The sequence below is a fragment of the Aulonocara sp. 'chitande type north' Nkhata Bay genome, linkage group LG7, assembly GCF_057382095.1.
Source record: "Aulonocara sp. 'chitande type north' Nkhata Bay isolate Kocher_YH1m ecotype deep benthic linkage group LG7, A_spYH_male_GT1.1, whole genome shotgun sequence".
In the NCBI taxonomy this organism is placed as follows: domain Eukaryota; kingdom Metazoa; phylum Chordata; class Actinopteri; order Cichliformes; family Cichlidae; genus Aulonocara; species Aulonocara sp. 'chitande type north' Nkhata Bay.
The window spans coordinates 27,686,118-27,707,313 of record NC_141350.1 but is presented as its reverse complement, the minus strand read 5'-3'; the positions used below and the strand labels follow the sequence as shown (position 1 = coordinate 27,707,313).

At 40.1% G+C, this 21,196-nt stretch overlaps 1 protein-coding gene across 3 annotated transcripts in view; it reads right to left on the bottom strand.

Annotated features, from left to right (window-relative positions):
* LOC147325318 (receptor-type tyrosine-protein phosphatase zeta-like) overlaps window positions 1-21,196 on the bottom strand; it is a 96,450-nt gene that overhangs the window by 45,940 nt on the left and 29,314 nt on the right. For all 3 annotated transcript variants that reach the window (XR_015130310.1, XM_086299779.1, XM_086299780.1), the window contains exons 4-8: window positions 20,533-20,684; window positions 19,870-19,965; window positions 18,335-18,401; window positions 18,098-18,255; window positions 12,580-12,730 (exon numbers count right to left, since the gene is read on the bottom strand). Coding sequence is in view for 2 of the 3 variants with exons in the window: in XM_086299779.1 (XP_086155905.1) it covers window positions 12,580-12,730; window positions 18,098-18,255; window positions 18,335-18,401; window positions 19,870-19,965; window positions 20,533-20,684 (624 nt within the window). In the remaining variant the exon portion in view is untranslated. The remainder of the gene's footprint in view (window positions 1-12,579; window positions 12,731-18,097; window positions 18,256-18,334; window positions 18,402-19,869; window positions 19,966-20,532; window positions 20,685-21,196) is intronic.

The following is a 21,196-nucleotide window of genomic DNA, read 5'->3' as shown; positions in this document are numbered from 1 at the left end:
TCATTAGCTACGAACAGCAGAAGAGGGAACAGATAAATACAAGCTGATAAATACAAATATTTTGCTTGGACCACTAGAGGGCAGTGCCAACCACGAGAACTTTGGTAAAGAATGCACAAACCTCTCTCTCTCTCTCTCTCTCTCTCTCTCTCCCTCCCTCCCTCCCTCCCTCTCTCCCTCCCCCTCTCCCTCCAATTTTAGTCTGTTTTCCCTGAAACCAACTGTCAGGGAAAACAGACCATGTGTTTCCATGTGGCAAACCTCAGTGTGGTCGTGGTTTGACTGATTGACTGACTGACTGGTTGGGTTGTGTATGTGTGTTTATGTGTTTTTGTAGTTAAAGGGCAGGACTGAAGGCAGATCAAACATACTGCTGAGTGCAGAAAGAGAAATGATAAGACATAAAGAGTAATAAATAAAACAGCGGACGCACCAATGAATCACTCCAAAGTGACCTGAAAATCAACAACAATAACAAAAAAAAGACCAGAAAAAAAAACTATGCTATGTTGACTAAACCAACATTAATTGTTCTATGCTGACATGTCTATAAACAGTGTTGGGGAGTATCGGAATACATGTACCGCTGTTATGTATTTAAAATACAAAATATGAGTAACTGTATTCTGTTACAGTTACCGTTTAAAAAGGTGGTATTCAGAATACAGTTACTTTGTTGAAATAAATGGATTACACGCCGGTCTTTTCCTGTTTCATATGTTAGGCTATGCCCTCTCCATTTTTGATAATTCCACACCGGTGGAAACCCAAACAAAACACGCATTAGTGTTACAGGCATAGCCCTAAAGAATGTAGCCTCATGGGCAGTGTAGTCCGTGCTGCAGGGAGAATGGACTGCCATACTTGTTATGTGTCTGTGAGCGAGGGAGGGAGAAAAAGGAAAAGTACGAGTTGTCACCGACCAGAAACGGGAGCTGGAAGCATGTAAATATAATAATAACCACTGCAGCCAAGAAGAGTGCCTGACGAGCCCAGCTGTAAGTAAGCTGTTAAGACTCGACTGTACACCGTGTTCGTGTTTTCCTCCGAAAACAATAAGTTCCGCTGGAGCAGTCTTTCAACGTCTCTCTGTCTCTCACTAGCAAAGTTGACCCAGACAACAAAGTAAAGCTAGTTTTCGGTTATGAGCCCGACATGAACCCGACGTATTAGCCAGAGGTCCCTTTACTATGGTTCGGAGCCGCGGACCTGTTTTATATATATTTTATATATATATAAATTTTTTCTTGGACTTTTGGATCTCATAAGACATTTAAATTAAAACCAGCAACTAATTTTTTTGGTACTTTGAAACCCTTCCCTATTCCTATATCAGGGAAACCGATTCAATCAAACCATACTCACTGAACAAACTACAGTGATCAGCACATTATAGTTTGGCATGACTGCTGCTGCTTCCAGTAATTTTCAGTTTTCTTCTAAGGCTTGTGTAAATTCCAGTACCCAGCATCGATGAGTTTGTAACATCTAATGGAGTATACTCTCTAAGTAGATAAGCAAAACTGTACTTGTATAGCACCTTTCTATCATTACAGCATACGTTTTGTTTTGTTTTGGCTACCAAGTGTCGGGAAATATGTTCCTGCTGTTCTAGTGGTGAAGATAATGGCAGTAAATTTGTGGGGCCTAGTTTGTTTTGCTGTTTAAAGATTAGCAGAAGCTTTTTAGGAGTGCTCTGCCATTGCTTTGCCTAGGCATTGTACCTTTGTTGTTTCACTCTAGAGCAGCGGTCCCCAACCTTTTTTGCGCCACGGACCGGTGTAATGTCACACAAGATTTTCACGGACCGGCCTTTAAGGTGCAGCGAACAAATACAACAAAATAAAATGATACGTCCAAGACAAAAACTGTGGTATTTTATAAATGTAATAATAAATGCCAATTAACTGTGTAATTATGTAACTTTATTAGCAGCGTCCTCCTGAAATGCGCCAACATTAAGAGTAACATCCTCCTGTCTGCTCTCTGGCCACCATGGTAACGCGTAAATATTTCTTTCAAAATAAGATAATAATAAGAAGACACAACTACAAAGACCCAGGGAAACAGAGTTAATGATAAAAACCCTGAAAACCATCAATTTCCCACCTGAGCCTCAACTCTCGTGGTCCGGTACCAAACGACTCACAGACCGGTCCGTGGCCTGGTGGTTGGGGACCGCTGCTCTAGAGTTTAACGTGTTCTTTTCTTTCAGTGAAGAATGGGGTTTTTGTTTGGAAACCCACTTTATATATAGTTTGCGCTGTTGCCGTCATGCCCTCTAGACTTCACAGAAAAGGGACGCGTCCTATGGGGTGGGCGGTATAAACGATATTCGGTATAAACGGTATTCGGTAGAAACGATATGAATTTGGCCAATGGTAGAGATTTTCACTATACCGCTCTACCCTGATAGTGCATGTTGATGGTGTCATCAAGCTGCGCCTGTTTTGGTCAAAAGCATCGCAACGGCTGCAAGCAATATCATCTGCAGTTTATGCCGGGTGACAGTAATAGCGAAGAGACGAAGCACGTTTTGGAATATGAGGAAAGCCAAAAACTGCGCTTCCTCCACTTCCGTACCATTGATTCATTAATGAATGAATTCTGCTCTATTCCCATGTTGTTGCAGTATATTAATGACTAACCTCGTTTTGTGGATGGATTATCTCAGTTGTTCTCCTGACTGAAGTTTGGTCCCTTTATAGCATCCTGCCATGCGATTGCATTTGTCCCAAACCATCAGGAACCCTCACGTTAACTTTTATCGAGTGGAAAAAAGTTAGCGTTCATCCTACAGCTTCACTGTGTTTTTGTTATGTTAACATAGCTGTGTCGCTAGTGATCATGTAGCACATCATTATATACCAGCTAGCCCAACTTCAGCAACCCTAAAAAAAGTCACTGCTGTTTAGTTTCCTGTCTTCGTTCATGTTGGAAGTGACAGCAGAGTTGTACGTTTGAATTTTTTCAGAAATCTCTCAGTCAGAACCAGAGATGGGCAGTAACGCGTTACTTTTTTCAAGTAACGAGTAAAGTAAGGGATTACTATTGCAAAAACGGTAATTAGATTACCGTTACTTTCCCGTAGGAACGCTGCGTTATTGCGTTACTAAAACCGTGATTTTTTGCAAGAATGTCTCAAGACAGTGACGTAAGCGAGTGCGCCGTTAGTGACAACAGCTGTGTGCAGATCAACAATGGATCATATATCGAGTGTGGGAGAGAGTATGAGCGTGCAGCATTTAAAGCGTGGAAGTACTGACCTTACTTTGAGTTTGATTCCATAAAAAGTGACAAATACATTAGTGTCCGTTGTGCGTGGGAAGAAAACTTCTTTTTACAGCGAAAAAACCCCTAAACTTCCGAGCAAGCACCGAGTGCGCTATGACTAGGGATGGGTATCGTTTAGGTTTTATCCGATACCGGTGCCAAATCGGTACTTTTGAAACGGTGCCGGTGCTCAAACGGTGCTCAAACCGGTGCTTAAAGAATGGAGAACACAAAATTGGTCCAAAAACCTCTCATGTTCAGCTGTTTTTTGTAAAAAGATAACAATGTTAGCCTTTTCTGCAGCTATGGGGCATATATGGTATCACTCTTGGCTGGAAGCAGTGCTTAAACAATGGAAAAAACACAAACTTTGTCCTAAACCTCTCATGTTTAACTGTTTTCCACTTTTTCTTTGGTCTTTTTAGCCTTTTTGGCCAGGGTGAAGGGAGTATCTGCCATCAAACAAGAAGACAGCCGCATGTAGCTATGATGATGTTTGCTAGTTCACCTTACATGCATTAATGTAATAACGTGGTTAGCCTACTCAACGTAAATTACACACGAACAACATTAAGCTACTCACGCAGAGAAGAACGGCTCCTGCTGCATCATCCTCATCATTTCTCCTACACTGGCAGGGCTAGGGGCCAGGACTCTCCTCTTCGTGTTTTTGGGGGATGTTGCATAACAGGCAACCCACCCGCAGTAGATGCGCTCGGTGTGAGGTCTCGCAGCAAGCTATCAAATACGGCGCATTTCTCGGCTTTAAAAAAAAAACACTATGCGTCGCCAGGTATTTCATCGGATTTGAGGTGTTACCTCCTTTGACAGTATCACAGTATCAGCTTAAAGCACTTGTTGCTGCTGAGTTTGCATCTTTTGCTGTGAAGTACAGCCAGACTTTTGACCGCTTCGCCTTGGACATTTTTAATCTGTAGCTCTGCTCTAAAAGAACGTACATACCTGGGCCCGCCTACTATCCTCGGAAACGTAAAATGATTGGCTAGAAGTGTATCACAGCTCAGGAAAAAAAAGCACCGAAATAAAGCACCGAAATGTGCGCTGCTTTTCGGTCTGGTTACTACCGTCTATGTCAGAACCGGTGCCATCATGGCACCGGATACCGGTACCCATCCCTAGCTATGACGTAATGGAAAATTCACAGAGAAACTCGCGGATTCTTCCATTGACCGCGGCACACCTGCACCAGGGTAAACCTCCGCCTACCACAGTCCTGCTTTACAGGTGAAAATAGAGCAACAGGACCTGAGTCTTTGACTTTATTTATTTTCTGCTGTGTTTTAATTGCATCTATTTGAAAGAGTGAGTGTAAACACAAAAAATATTTTATTTTATGGTAAATGGCCTGTATTTATATAGCGCTTTACATATCCAGTCATCCACCCATTCACACACACATTCACACACTGGTGATGGCAAGCTACATTGTAGCCACAGCCACCCTGGGGCGCACTGACAGAGGCGAGGCTGCCGGACACTGGCGCCACCGGGCCCTCTGACCACCACCAGTAGGCAACGGGTGAAGTGTCTTGCCCAAGGACACAACGACCAAGACTGTCCAAGCCGGGGCTCGAACCGGCAACCTTCCGATTACAAGGCGAACGCCCAACTCTTGAGTCACGATCGCCCGTGGCATTTTATGTGCTGGAATGTGTAGAAAATAGGTTTAAATGTTAAACTAATTTATTCAAGTCAGAGAATGTTGCATATAATTTAATTTTTACTTGATGCATAAAGTTAAAAGATTAACACTGATAAAACAAGTTAAAAAAAGAGACTTTTCTATTTGATTACATTTTGTATGATGGATTATGCAGAAAAAGTAGAATTGGGCTGAAAGATCTATCGCTTTATCACCTATTCAGGTTGTAAATCGTGTTTTTAAAAAGTAACTAAGTAATTAATTACTTTTGAAAACAAGTAATCAGTAAAGTAACGGGATTACTTTTTTGGGGAAGTAATCAGTAATTAGTTACTGATTACTTTTTTCAAGTAACTTGACCAACACTGGTCAGAACGTGGTATATCATGTTTAGGTGGAAGCGAGCGAGCTAACTTCCTGCTAACTTCTAACTCTGTTAAATGTAATAAATTCTGTTTTCATGGATGCCTGGATGTTAAACTTAATTTTTACACCTGGTAAAGCAGCAGTGCTGATCATTTTATTAAAGATGAAAGAATTTAGACCGTTTTTAACTCTCAGTGATGCCGCAGTGTTCGTTTGACTTTGGGACCCGAAGAAGACGGAGTTTTGGACCCAGGTTACTCAGCGAGGCTCCTGACTACGGTACCCATAATGCTCCGACAGTCCATCAAGTGGTGCGGCTTTGTAGCTTACCAAAGTCCTACTAAAACATTTTTGACAGATTTTTGAGCGTGTACCACATAAAATCTGTTTGAGGTCAATAAGCACAACCAGAATTCATACATAAGGCGCACCGGATTATAAGGTGCACGGTCGAGTTTTGAGAAAATTAAAGGATTTTAAGTATAGAAAATACGGTATACAGAAGAAAAAAATATATCGCGATCTATATCGTTACCGCACATGCTTCAAATTATACCATGATATGGATTTTAGGCCCTATCGCCCAGCCCTAGCATCCTAACAGCTTACTAAAACTTTAATGTTTTATGTTTTTACTACAACATGCTGAGGTTAGCAGATGTAGTGTGTCATATTAAAAAAATAAAGTGTGTGCTTAGCCAAGCTAGATAGTCAAGTTCTCTAAGGTCTAGGATATTGTAAAATTTGAAGACAATCCTTTAAAAGTAATATAAAGTTTTTGCTGTTTTTCACATTTGGTATCACCTTGACACAATTTTCACCAAAATTAAATCACCTTCAGTTGTTATTGATATCTACCATCACACAATATTTAAATATCTTTACAACTGTGGATGCTAGACTGATAAACAAATGGAACTGATTATGGAGAAGATTGTTTTTGTCCTGTAATGTTGCCAAAATATATACAGATGTGTGTGTAACAACTAATAAATTAATTTCTGCTAACTCCAATAAAATATGCTAAAGTGTTGCATATTCCAAAACTAACTGGTGGAGGCAAAAGTCAACGGCAATTCAAAACCAGCTTCTCAAATGTTTTAAGAATATTTTAGAACATTAATTGAAAACAACATCAAATATTTCTCTGGTACCAGAACAAACTCTCCCCAAAGCCAAAGATCAATCCCAGTTATTGAGTAGAAACAACATGCAGTGTTAAAATCAATTGGTACCCAAGTCACCCCATTCTCTGTCTGTCACTGACATTTTATTCAGGTCACTTCAGCTCTATTTTTACATCATGATCATTTGTCTAAAAATCAACAGAGGTTTAGAATATTTTGCTTCATCATCTTCAATTTACCTAAAACGTTTATGGTCCAAAGTTTTAAGCTATATGATAGAATGGAATGATGAAATTTAGGCTTCATATGTCAAATAATTTTGAAAATATATTTTTGGAAAAATGGTCTTTTGACCCACTTTCAGACCCCTTTTTTTTTCTTTCCGCACACTGAAATGTGAGGCAGATTTTTAAAAGCCTGAAATTCTCACCCTTTCTTATAATCAAAATGAATCAGGATCTGTACTTTGGGACAGATACACACATAGTGTTTGAGTATTTGCTGGTTAAAAATGTAAAAAAAAAACCTGTCATGTAAAGTCCTATATTTAAACACCCAGTAATTGACTGTGTGCACGTTAGCATATGCTACTTCCGGTGCGGAAACTCCTGTGGGGAGCTTTGTTTCCGGTGTCTTATTCACGCCTGGTTTACGGTCCAAAACAAGTTAAGCAAATGAATGAATCAAGCGGCGATTTACATTTCTATAGATGTCTTGGGCATTTACCCAATATATCTGTAAATGATGTTCATCGACTTGTAGATATTTTTCCCTGCGCCTCAGAGCAAAAGAGAAAAGGGATTCAAATGTTATATTTCTCAGCTGTCCCTCGTTTATCGCGGGTGTTATGTTCTAAAATAACCAGCGATGGGTGAAATCAAGTAGCCAATTTTATTTTTTGACGGTGCAAAACGTTTCGTGGACATCGTGGACATACAGTGCTGCACTTCAGAGTCACACTGCTAGCGATCGATGCAGCGATTCTGTACTGTACAGGAGAGACGTCACGGAGGAGATCGTCTGCAGCGATCAGGACGCAGGACACAATGTGACGTAAAAAAAATAAGCATGCAAACTTGCACTAAAAAATCTGCGAAACAGCGAGGTGAAAGGTGAACCGCGTTATTGCGAGGGACTGCTAAACTCTTTAAACGTCAAAATTGATCATTAGATTTTTTATGACACAACAGTGGTGAGTGTTCCCACCTTCTCCTCTTTGTAACTTAACGCGATCTTTCCGTTTTCGAGTTTTGGACATGATTTTGGGGTATATCTTCGCAGTAGCGATTGACCGCAAAGTAAAGCTACTGGAAATGCACAACCCCACATCCGGTCTCAAACCAGGAAGTTAGCATTGTCTCGTGCACATAGTCAATAATAAGCTTCACATTGCAAAAGAGAATTGCTTTCGGAGTAGTATATAGGGATGTCAACAAATTCATTTTACATTGTGAGCCACATGCAGCCCACTTTGAGCTTAGGTAAGCCAGACAGAAGTGGAAAACGTACAGACATTCTGTACTTAATTAGAAGTACAGATACTAGTGTTAAAAATACTCCAGCAAAAGTGTCAATTTCTTTTTTCAAGTAAAAGTGAAAAAACACTGGCTCTGAAATGTACTCAAATAAAAAAATGAAAAAAGAAACCCTCTAGTTTCCTTTCTCAATTGTAGAGTGTGAATTTGCTTCTAAACAGGAAAATGAGTAGGAAAGTGGGATTCAGGAGGTGGGGAACCCTAAAATCTGTTGTAATGGCTCAACGGTGTCTGCCGTTTGTTTACTACAAAATTATGCAATTTAGTTTTTTTACAGTTTCAATTTTTGGGGGGCTTCAAATTCCCTTTTTTCAGTTTCAAACCCCCTTTTCAGTTTCAGGGCATTTTTTCCCTCCCTTTCAGACTTTTAACCCTGATTTTGTCTTGATATATTCTCAGTCATCCAGGAAAGTAAATCTCCAAAAAGTTGTTGTTCATCTGGATGTAGCGTTTTGTGGGAGAAACGTTTCGTCACTCATCCAAGTGACTTCTTCAGTCTCAGCTGACTGCAGGTTTCCCCAATCTTATAAACATACATTTGCATAATGACTGAAACCAGCCCACTGAAGGAACAATGGGCTGGGAGGTCAGTTCCTTAATCTTAATTATGCAAATTCCCATGACCAACAACCACTGACCAAAACCCACTGATCAAAGACCATTGATCAATGGCCATGAGTACCATTCACAGAGAGTTGGGGAATGGCTGCAATCACAGCATTGTAAGATGGCGAAAGATGTACCCCTAGGCTCCCTCCTCGATTCAGAGATGGTCTTTCCCTTTTCACGTAAACTCGGTCACCTATAACACCTCCAAGTTTCTGGCTTCGATCCTCAACCCGCTGGTGGGCAGCTCTGAACACCACATCCAGAACACCCTGGATTTTGTTGAGAAGGTGAGAGATGTCATTATGGAGGCAGATGAAACCATGGTATCGTACAACGTTACATCTCTCTTCACTTGTATCCCAGTCACGGAAGCGTTGGAGGTAGTCCGTAAGAGATTACAGGATGACACCAACCTCAGCAACAGGACCACTCTCAGCATCGACCAAGTGTGTTTGCTTTTGGAACTGTGTCTTCATTCCACCTACTTCACATACAAGGGTCAGTTCTACAGGCAGAAACATGGGTGTGCCATAGGCTCCCCAGTTTCATCCATCGTGGCCAATTTGTACATGGAAGAAGTGGAAAAGAGGGCTCTGCTATCCTACCCTGGAACACCACCAAGCCATTGGTTCAGGTATGTGGATGACACCTGGGTAAAAATCAAATCTCAGGACGTACCACAATTCACTGATCACATTAACTCGGTGGACCGACAAATCAAATTCACCAGGGAGGATATGAAAAGTGGCAGGTTAGCCTTCTTAGACTGTGAGATTTCCATCAGTAATGAGGGACATCTAAAAGCTGACGTGTACCGTAAACCTACACATACGGATCAGTATCTAAGGTTTCACTGTCATCATCCACTGGAGCACAAACTGGGTGTCATCAGGACGCTCCAACACAGAGCACATACCATCCCCACAGACACAGCGGCCAGGGAGGCAGAAGAACAGCACATCAAGAAGGCCCTGAGTAAATGTGATTATCCTAGCTGGACTTTTGTCAAAGCTGGAAAGACACCTAAAGAAAGCTTCAGCCGATCCAGGAGAGAAGGACAACTGCTGCCCAAGCGAAAACCTGTAGTGATCCCATATGTGTCAGGAGTATCAGAGCAGTTGAAACGCATTTTTTCTAAACACCGGGTCTCTTTTAAACCCCAAAACACGCTGCGCCAAAAACTGGTCCACCCCAAGGATCGGGTCCCCCAAACAGAGTAACATAGTGCACGCTGTTAAGTGCCTGGAGGATTGCCAGGATTTATACATCAGGGAAACCAAACAACCTCTGGCGAAGCAGATAGCACAACACAGAAGAGCCACCTCATCAGGCCAGGACTCTGCAGTCTATTCACACCTACAGGCCAGTGGATACTCTTTCAATTATGAGGATGTACACATCTTGGACAGGGAGGAACGCTGGTTTGAGCGCGGAGTCAAGGAGGCTATTTACATGAAAAGGGAAAGACCATCTCTGAATCAAGGAGGGGGCCTAAGGGTACATCTTTTGCCATCTTACAATGCTGTGATTGCAGCCATTCCCCAACTCTCTGTGAATGGTACTCATGGCCATTGATCAGTGGGCTTTGATCAGTGGTTGTTGATCAATGGTCATAAGAATTTGCATAATTAAGATTAAGGAACTGACCTCCCAGCCCACTGTTCCTTCAGTGGGCTGGTTTCAGTCATTATGCAAATGTACTGTTTATAAGATTGGGGAAACCTGCAGTCAGCTGAGACTGAAGAAGTCACTTGGATGAGTGATGAAACATTTCTCCCACAAAACGCTACATCCAGATGAACAGAATCAACTTTTTGGAAACCCTGATTTTGCATTGTAGCCATGTATCAAAGGGAAGAGGCGGGACAGAGACTAATGACTGACAGTTCCTGTGTCACATTTGTGTCAGCGTTTTGGTTGAAGATGGCCATCATTCCTTAATGGGATACTACTGGCACCATCCAAAAGGTTTCTCTCCATTTCCTCTCCAGCTTACGAGTTATCAGCTTTAAGCTATGTGTTTGAGAATTATACCAAGGAGTCAAGTACTTGTGATTTGATTTCAGCTGTTTTTCACAAGAGCTAAAGTATCCAGGGTCATACAAAGTGAGGAGGTAAAATTATTAACAAGATAATCGACCTCTGTTTGAGTAGCGTTCAGCTAGCTGCTCTGCTCTGTGTTGGTACAGGGCATTGAAGAAGATAACAGCAGGTATATTATATTCTTAAAGTCAGTTACAGCACTTTCAGAAAGACATCTACTGTGATGAAGTCTACTCCCCACTGCTGTGTAATCAATATTGTAAACATAAATGTTTTTAGGAAATGATCAGACAAGAGAGGGTTTTCGGAAAACACTGTTAAATGTTCAGTTTCTATGCCATATGTTAAAACAAGATCTAGAGTGTGATTAAAGTGATGGGTGGGTTATTTTATCTGAATAAGTTCTTTAGGTAAGCTAGAATTGTGATTACGAGGTCAATTACTGTTTACAATTACTGGATTACTGTACATGTAAGATGGAGGTGGCCACTCTGCTGCCACCCATTACCATCATCTAGCATTTTGGCTGCTGCTATGTTCATTTTTTGGAGCCACAGGTCCCCATATTTAAGAAAGTTAAATGGTAATTCTAGTAAGCTTGATTGGAAAACTGAATCCCACACTAAATTCATTTTTAAGCCCTGTTCTTCAGTTGCTACTTGTTCCAAACTAATCAATACCATGTGAAAAAAGTTTCTATCATGGCTAAAGTGGAGGATTTACGGTTTTTAAGTTTTCAGTAGTTTGACCGCCACATCTCAGCTTCCAACAAGGTCTGTCACCAAAAACAACAAGAAAACCTGTCTGTTTGGATGCTCCAACAACTTTTGTGTTAACTTATTTCAGGTAATAATTTTATGACGACAGGTACATCCAGCCCAAAGATTTACAGGCGTCAACCTCTGTTAGTAGCTCTGCCTCAACTAATGCTTCAACCTGCTTCATGCATATGGAATATGATTTAGTCTAAAAAGTATATCATGATTTCAATTTTAAATAACAAAGTTAAAATTATTTAAAATTCTGCAAATACTAGCTTTATATGTCTTTAGGTTAAAAAGGCAAACACTATGTATTCTACACAATTCAGCTGATGTATTTAATCAGAGAAAACATTTGCAAGTAGTGATGTGCGATACCACTGATTTCCTTTCCGATCCAATACCAAGTAAAATTCAGGGTGGCATCGGTGATACTGATCCGATACCGATACGTTGTACAAAAACTTTTTTTTTTTACTGTATCTTTTATTGTATCTCAAATTATAGCTTCATAATGATTACAGGACCTCAGATTACTTGTTCTTATCACTTAATAATGCAGAATTATCATATAAAAAACTGAAGTTGTGTGCCATTTGAGCATGTTGCCTGGCTGCAGCACTAAAGGCCTCCACGAGAGACATCTGTCTCGCCCTAGCGGCACCTACCCCTCTCCTCCTCTTCAGTTCGACTCAACATACGCTCGTCATATTCTGTGATATGATTTACAGTGAGGTGTTTGACGAGGTTAGTGGTCTTGCCACATGTATCGCAAACCGCGTCTTGGCTGTTTGTGGAGGTAAAATACGTCTGCACATGACTCCATTTACGCCCAGACACTGTTGTGAGTGTGCACGACAAGGGGCTGCGACACATTTATACATTTATACAGCCGTATTTCGCACATGACTATGAAAGGCGGAAGAGAAAGTAGTTCCTTCCAATGTAGACAATCCAAATGATATAGCTGCTTTCCACTGTGTTCCTGTTAATGATAAACTACAAATTTACCCTAAATTACTAAAATATTGATATTTTAATATGAGAATCGATTCTAGAACATAAATGACTGGTATTGGAGGAATCGATATTTCAGTATCGATCCGCACATCACTAGTTTTCAGTCAAATACGATTTCATTCAGATGACTAGAGCCCTTGGTATAAATGACTGTCCTAAGAAACAAAAATCTGGATACAAACCCCGTGTGAAGATCTCCTCAGTGCCCGTATAAGAGGAGAACACCAGACCCATAAATTGCTCCTGCTGCTCCCTGTAGTTGTTCTGCAGGTAGTCCATCAGCATCACATATCCAGCCTGCTGCATCGTCATCACCTCACAGAACATTACCAGCTGCAACAGAGGAATCAATACAGTTATAAACATGAGTTCAGCACTCTGCCATGAATGGTTACCTAATAATTAGGAGTGATTGTACTGTGAGGTTGCACTAACTGTGGGGTTGTGATTTCAGCAGGTTCTTTTACAGAAAAGACTTTGGGAATAAAATAAACAAAGGAAAAGGTAGCCTAAAAATATTTCTTATTAAACTCCTCGAAATTTTTATGATGGTGAACGTCTTTGAAAAAGAATGGGCAACAATAAAAGATTCTTTTAAGGTATTCAAACTTCAAAACTATATCTGACTACATGCCCCACTAAAGACTCAAAGGTGACTCGCTAATCTAATTTCCAACATTATTTTTTTTGCACTTTACTACATCAGCTTTGCATCACTCACAGTTCCAAATAATCTTTATATATATATATATATATATATTAGGGGTGCAACGATATTCGTATCGATATTGAACCGTTCGATACAGTGCTTTCGGTTCGGTACGCATATGTATCGAACAATACAACATTTGTAATTTATTTTATCAATTTTCCTTCTGACGATGCTGTCTGTGTGGAGCGCTCAGTGAATCTGTGTTCGACTACTCCGCCTAGGCTGCACTGTCGAGCGCAGATCCACTGAGCGCTCCACACAGACAGCATCGTCAGAAGGAAGAGCACAGGGCAAGCTAGCGAGACAGAAGCTAAGCTCTACTTCCAACAGGCAAATTGACCCTCATTCAGATCTGGCGTTTGGAATTATTTTGGTTTTCATGTGACGTATGACCCTGAAGGTAAGCGAGTCATGGACTAAAGTAAAACAGTATGTTGGATGTGCCACGCAATGCTCAATTACATTGGTGTGAACTAGTGTGTTAGCGCAGTTAGCTCGTTAACGTGTTGGCCGTCTAGTCCCATGCACGGAGCGATCGGCGGTAGCTCGTTAACGGAGATTTGCCGTGTTGTGGCGTTAAGGTCATTTCAACGAGATTAACCTGAAAGCACTAGTGGGAACACAACGAATATGACTGCACATTTACACCGACATCATCCTAGTGCAAAGACAAAAACAACAAGCATGCTACTAACTTTAGCCGAGTCATTTAGACAGCTGTTAGCACATGATTCTCCTTATGCTGCTGAGAATATAGCCCAGAAGAAGCGGATAGTATAGCTTTTATTTTGGAAAGAGCCATTTCTCTGTAATAAACTCTCTTTTCCAAAGATGAGTGATTCCTCAATCAGATACAGGGCTTGCAATATCGCTAGCCCGACGTCCCGGAGCTAGCGATTTTTTCAGTCGGGCTACCAAAATCTATCTCTTCCCTGCCCGTCGGGCTATTGTAGGAAAAATATATGTCAATGCTTTTGCATTCTTTCGGAAATGTAGCTGGGTAATTATGTCATTGGCATCGGTGAGCCACTGTCAATATGTGACATATTGAAGTCGCGTTTGAATTTGCGCTTGTTTTTTTGCTTTCACTTTGCAATCGTGCGAACTGTGTATAGAGAGCGACAGCACTGATCTGTGAGTGATGATAATTTGTGCACCAATTCCTCTGACATCGTCTTATTAATCGTTAGCTTACTATGCAAACATGACAAGTGAAATCTCCCGCAGCTTAAACATGTGAGAGGTTGATCGCGCAGAGAATCGCTGAGCTTATGTGAGTGCGCGTGTAAAAGCATTTCAGTTCTGCTGAGCCAAATAAGACAGGTCAGGGTGAAGAAGTGACAGCCAAATAAAAGCTTACCACAAAACGGAGAAGTTATGACAAATCAGACTATAAGGCAAAAAGAAAGTGCAGCTTTATGGTTTCATGGACAAAATAATTTCTGTGGCTGCAATATGACGAGCTAAATAACCAGGGCTGCACATAAGTGGTCCGCAGGTGCGCATTCGCTGTCAAAATAAAAAACGCGCACAAGGGTTAGGGTTAGGGTTAAATTTAAAAACTGTACTTTTGAGTTAAAATATATATTTATAATTTTAATAAATGACAAATTAAAAATGCATGAACATTTTTTTTGTATCGAAAAAATATCGAACCGTGACACCAAAGTATCGAACCGAACCGAACCGTGAATTTTGTGTATCGTTGCACCCCTAATATATATATATTAGCTGCCAGCGTGGGGCTTCTGCACAGAGATGTCTTCAGCAATTGAAATGCTCAAAAGGGTTGAGATCAGGTGACTGACTTGGCCATTCAACAATATTCCAATTCTTTCCTTTAATAAACTCCTGTGTTGCTTAGGCTGTATGTTTTGGGTCATTGTCCATCTGTATTATGAAACCCAATCAATTTGACTCCATTTAGCTGGATGTGAGCAGACAGTATGTCTCTGAAAAACTCCGAATTCATTCGGCTGCTTCTGTCCTGTGTCAGACACTAGTGTCCCAGTGCCTTTGGCAGCCATGCACGGCCAAGCCATCATATTGCCTGGATATGCTTTGGATTGTGAGCTGTTCCATGCCCTCTCCATACTCTTTTCTTGCCATCATTCTGTGCTTTTTAGATGTGTTTTAGTAAAATCTAATCTAGCCTTAAAGTTTATGAGTTGCTTGCACCTTCCAGTGAACCCTCTGTATTTACTTTCAAGCACTCTTCTCTTTATGGTAGACTTGGATATTGATATGCCTCCTGGAGAGTGTTGTTCACTTGGTTGGCTGTTGTGAAGGGGTTTCTCTTCACCATGGAAATGATTCTGTGATCACCCACCACTGTTGTCTTCCATGGACATCCAGGTCTTTTTGTGTTGCCGAGTCACCAGTTCACCAGAGTGAAACCTATCTAATGGTAGCTGTGTTTGAAGTGAATGAGTCAGGTTGAAAACAACATCTGGTCCTCAGCAGGGATCATGGTGGAATGTTTTTGTTGAAAACCTTTTGTATGCATCTACATGTTTGTGCAGGTACATGCAATTATGTGGGTCTAATGTGCTTCATCAAGTCTGAATAGCTCAGAAACCTTCTGTAAGCCAATAATTGTTTGAAGCAAAGACTGCTTCTGTATGGGGTTCAGTCATGCTCTGTCTGTCTCGCCCTTTCTCTCTCTCTTGCCCCTCTCTGTTGTGAAACCTAAATATCTCTTTAAAGGGTTGCTTACGAACATAGGAATAATTGTTTTGGGGTTTTTTTCTATCGATTCCTCTATCGAGTCGCAGTTTTCAGTGAGTGTCCATCCCATCTGCCCCCTTCCCCATGTAGTTGTTAGTGTTTATGACACCAACTTCAGTTTATTGTTTAATGTGGTGATTTGTCCAGTGTGATGCAAACTGTGTGTGTTTTACACTGTTGGAATTACAGCTTTTAGAACACAAAACACAAAACAATACTGTCTATTCAAGCAATAAACTTATTTCCACTATGATCTGCCAATAAACTGTTTCCCTGTCTTTTAATTTTATTTATTAGGTTAATGGATGGTAACCTTTAATGTTTAAATGTAAATAGCCAGCAGGACTCCAAGCTCATTCTGTGTGGAAACAGAGTTACATGAACCACAAAACACCTACAGTGGCTTTCAAAAGTATTTGGTCCCCTTGAACTTTCCCACATTTTGTCACATTACAGCCACAAACATGAATCAGTTTTATTGGAATTCCACGTGAAAGACCAACACAAAGTGGTGTACACGTGAGAAGTGGAACGAAAATCATACATGATTCCAAACATTAAAAAAACAAACAAACTGCAAAGTGGGGTGTGCGTAATTATTCAGCCCCCTTTGGTCTGAGTGCAGTCAGTTGCCCATAGACATTGCCTGATGAGTGCTAATGACTAAATAGAGTGCACCTGTGTGTGATCTAATGTCAGTACAAATACAGCTGCCCTGTGACGGCCTCAGAGGTTGTCTAAGAGAATATTAGGAGCAACAACACCATGAAGTCCAAAGAACACACCAGACAGGTCAGGGATAAAGTTATTGAGAAATGTAAAGCAGGCTTAGGCTACAACAAGATTTCCCAAGCCTTGAACATCCCACGGAGCACTGTTCAAGCGATCGTTCAGAAATGGAAGGCGTACGGCACAACTGTAAACCTACCAAGACAAGGCCGTCCACCTAAACTCACAGGCCGAACAAGGAGAGCGCTGATCAGAAATGCAGCCAAGAGGCCCATGGTGACTCTGGACGAGCTGCAGAGATCTACAGCTCAGGTGGGGGAATCTGTCCATAGGACAACTATTAGTCGTGCACTGCACAAAGTTGGCCTTTATGGAAGAGTGGCAAGAAGAAAGCCATTGTTAACAGAAAACCATAAGAAGTGCCGTTTGCAGTTTGCCACAAGCCATGTGGGGGACACAGCAAACATGTGGAAGAAGGTGCTCTGGTCAGATGAGACCAAAGTGGAACTTTTTGGCCAAAATACAAAACGCTATGTGTGGCGGAAAACTAACACTGCACATCACTCTGAACACACCATACTGTCAAATATGGTGGCGGCAGCATCATGCTCTGGGGATGCTTCTCTTCAGCAGGGACAGGGAAGCTGGTCAGAGTTGATGGGAAGATGGATGGAGCCAAATACAGGGCAATCTTGGAAGAAAACCTCTTGGAGTCTGCAAAAGACTTGAGACTGGGGCAGAGGTTCACCTTCCAGCAGGACAACGACCCTAAACATAAAGCCAGGGCAACAATGGAACGGTTTAAAACAAAACATATCCATGTGTTAGAATGGCCCAGTCAAAGTCCAGATCTAAATCCAATCGAGAACCTGTGGCAAGATCTGAAAACTGCTGTTCACAAACGCAAAAGGTGGTTCTACAAAGTATTGACTCAGGGGGCTGAATAATTACACACACCCCACTTTGCAGTTATTTATTTGTAAAAAATGTTTGGAATCATGTGTGATTTTTGTTCCACTTCTCACGTGTACACCACTTTGTGTTGGTCTTTCATGTGGAATTCCAATAAAATTGATTCATGTTTGTGGCTGTAATGTGACAAAATGTGGGAAAGTTCAAGGGGGTCGAATACTTTTGCAAGCCACTGTATTTTTAGAGTGAGCATGCACAGACCCTGAAGGTGAAAGCCTAGCCTAATAGAAACTTCAGATAACTTCCGTCATGATACCCATTATCTCCAACTGGGCTTTTAGGTTTTGTCGAGCCACTTAAGGCAAAAAGACCCCTCTATTATACTGAGAAAGTTATGTTTACAATATGTTTAAATTCTACTGTATGTTTACAGTAAAAGCTAGCATCATATTTTATTGCCTAAAGTGGTGCAGTCATTTAGAAATCAATATAAAGAAGGTTACCATTTAAAACAAGAATATAAAAATAATAAACAACATGCAGGATTTGAAGCAGATTTCAAAATAGAAAGTGAAAATGTATACATTTTAATTTAAATGTACTGGAACTGGATTTGTCACCTGGTCATCGGAGATGGCTACTGTGTTCTTGAAGATGATCCACTCAACAATCTCGCTGCAAGGTGGCGTAGTCAGAGAGCCATTATAGATAAAGTATTTTTCAGTGGAGTTTGGCAGAAGACCTTGCAGGGTGAAGGGTGAAACCCTGGCACTCTTTCCTGGACAGTAAACAAGACAGCTTAAAAACACACAACACAAGAAAAGGTAAGAGAAAACACAAAAAACCACCTGCTGTACCATATCTGCTCACACTGTTGATGCCTTCTATTATAGCAGCGTAGTTCATGTTGTCTTCAGTGCTTATCTGTGAAAAGGAAAACATAATTACTTCAGATAAATCACACATATACATACAGGTTCTAAATGAATATCTTAAAATAGCTTTACTAACAAATATAACAACACTAATACCATTGGAAAAAAAAACAGAAAATAAACAGGACAGCCAGTGTACTGTAAAACTATAAGTTCCTATGACTGAAACTTTGTAAGTTAACAAAGTAATAAAATATGAAGGAATAAATAAAACAAACAACGTACAACCCTTTCCTCTCAAAATTATAAACATAACATCATGTCATGGATTTTATGTTTTAGATATAGGTTCTGCTAAAGATATGTATGATCTTGCACTGTTAAATGCTCCATTTATTATTTTACCATAAAGTTAAGAAAAACAAAAGGAACACAAAGGGAATATTAAACAAGACTATAGGACATATTCAAAACCAGAACTTTCATGGTTACACTGCTTTCACCAACAAAGCGTTCACATTTTTGGAATTTTGAGAGAAAAAAAAAGAAAACGATGAGAAGAAGATTATTTATGACCCAGTTACTGCCAAAGTTGCTGGCAAGAAACAAAACTGGTAGTTAACTGGTAGTTTTTATGCCCAAGCTTTAGCTGGAAAGACACACAGATATTCCCTGCTGTTTCACATGAGGCATTCGTCTTAGATTTGTTCCAACCTGACCTTTCACAGTTCTAACATGCCAACATGGCCAGAGGCAACATGACTGCACAAAGCAGACTGCATGTTAAGAAAAAGTATTTACTATGCTCAGTATGAACCCTGACACTGAACATAAGCACACAGACAAGAACACAGCAATGATCATAAACCAACAATAAAAATAAACCTTCAGTCTAATGATTGAACATTACTATTCAATTCAATGTTATTTATATAGTGGCAAATCACAACAACAATTTCCTCAAAGCATTTTGTATTGTAAGGTAAAGACCCTACAATAATATAAAGAATCAAACGACCCTCTGTGTGCAAAGCAAAGAAAACCCCAGCGGTCATATGACCCCCTATGAACAAGTGCTTTGGTGGAAGTGAGAAGGAAAAACTTCTCAACACAACTTTTAACAGTAAGAAACCTACAACAGATCCAGGCTCAGGATGATCATCTGCTGTGGCTGGATGGGGTTAGGGTAGGAAGACAGGACAAAGCCACGATACTACATACACTGGCAGTATCACTTTGAACATCTGTTTACCTGTTGTGAATTAAAAAGCCCCCAATCAGCTCTTTTCAACAGAGGAGTAGCGGCTCCATGCTAAGTTCCTCAATGATTGCAGTAACTTATTCAAGCTTAACTTTTATTTTATTTTAATTATTGTAATACCTTTCTTCTTCTATTGTCACGCATGCATTGAATAGCTTTTTGAATTTCAATGCTTTACTCTTTAAGCACACAAGTCATACCTGTTCTCAGCACATAACAATATGCCTTGTAGTGAACACATGCACACACCACAAACCTCAAATAGAACAGCGAGTGCTGTGATTCTGCCTCCAGCCTTGATGCTTTCATCCAAAGAATCAAATCGAAGTGGGTCATAACAGTATATTTGCATCTACAGGAGTAAACAGAAAAAAATAAACACCAACAAGTTGAGTCTATCAGTCCAGTGAGATTGTTTAATTCAGACACTGAATTTCTTTTTGTAAAGGTCCTTTTTAAAAATATGAAATGATTTTGTTTTAAATTAGGATGATATTTTATTGTTGCTTTATAAGAATTCTGGTTATAATGTTATATAATATTATAACATTATTTTTTATCATATTTAAGTAAATGCCTTGAGATGCATCATGTCAAGTAGTAAACAAAACAATACAAGAAATAATATAAAACTAAATTAAGTAGAGCAAATAAAATGAAAATAAAATTATAAAAATGGAACAAAGGTTGCAGAGGTAAAACAAAAAATAGTAAATAATACTAATTAATCTATCATTAAATAAAGACAGAACAAAACTGTGATGAAAACACAATAATAAAGACAGCTAATGATATTTAGATTGATCTTAGAGTTTAACATAGCTGAATGCTTCATTTCTGGACAGAGCTGAACTTATAGATATAGTTTAAATTCTCCTGATCATAACAGATGAATTTGAGTCTACATAAGCTGACTCACCTCTAGAGGGTATTTGACACCATTCAGACTATGTTCTGACCCCTCTGAAGAAGCATTGCAGCACCCCCAGTGGAAAGTGATGCACCCCACCTTGACCTTTGACCTGAGACCTGCTCCACTGACATAGAAGTCACCATCCACATTGACGGTCACTAACAGAAAAGATATGTGAGAAAAAATGGCACGTGTGAGACTGAGTTTTCTTTATTTTATAATTGCTATTAAAAGGCTACATTGAGACTAATGTATAAAGAGAGATGCCATTTGTACAACAGCTTGCGTGACCCAAACTGGGTCGGGCAAAAGCATACTAGTAAGTCTACAACAGAGTAGCGCTGTGCGATATGACCAAAATCTCATATCCCAATATAAGACATTTATTGTCATGACAACGATATATATGACAAAAATTTTACATTTTCTGTAAATTCTGTGAATCTTGGGCAACTCGACTTGCGTGAAGTGTTTTCAGGTGGGCGTCGTACACTTGGAGTTGAGTGTTTTGACTGATGCGTGAAACTGTACATTTTTAGACACAAGTTGTAACGGACAGAATTTTCTTTGTGATTATTTATTACACAGGGAAAAGCCTGTTCTAACGTTTGAGTCTAAGGTTTATTTTTAGCACATGATGGCTTTTTTTTTTGCTTTTCATCCATAAACT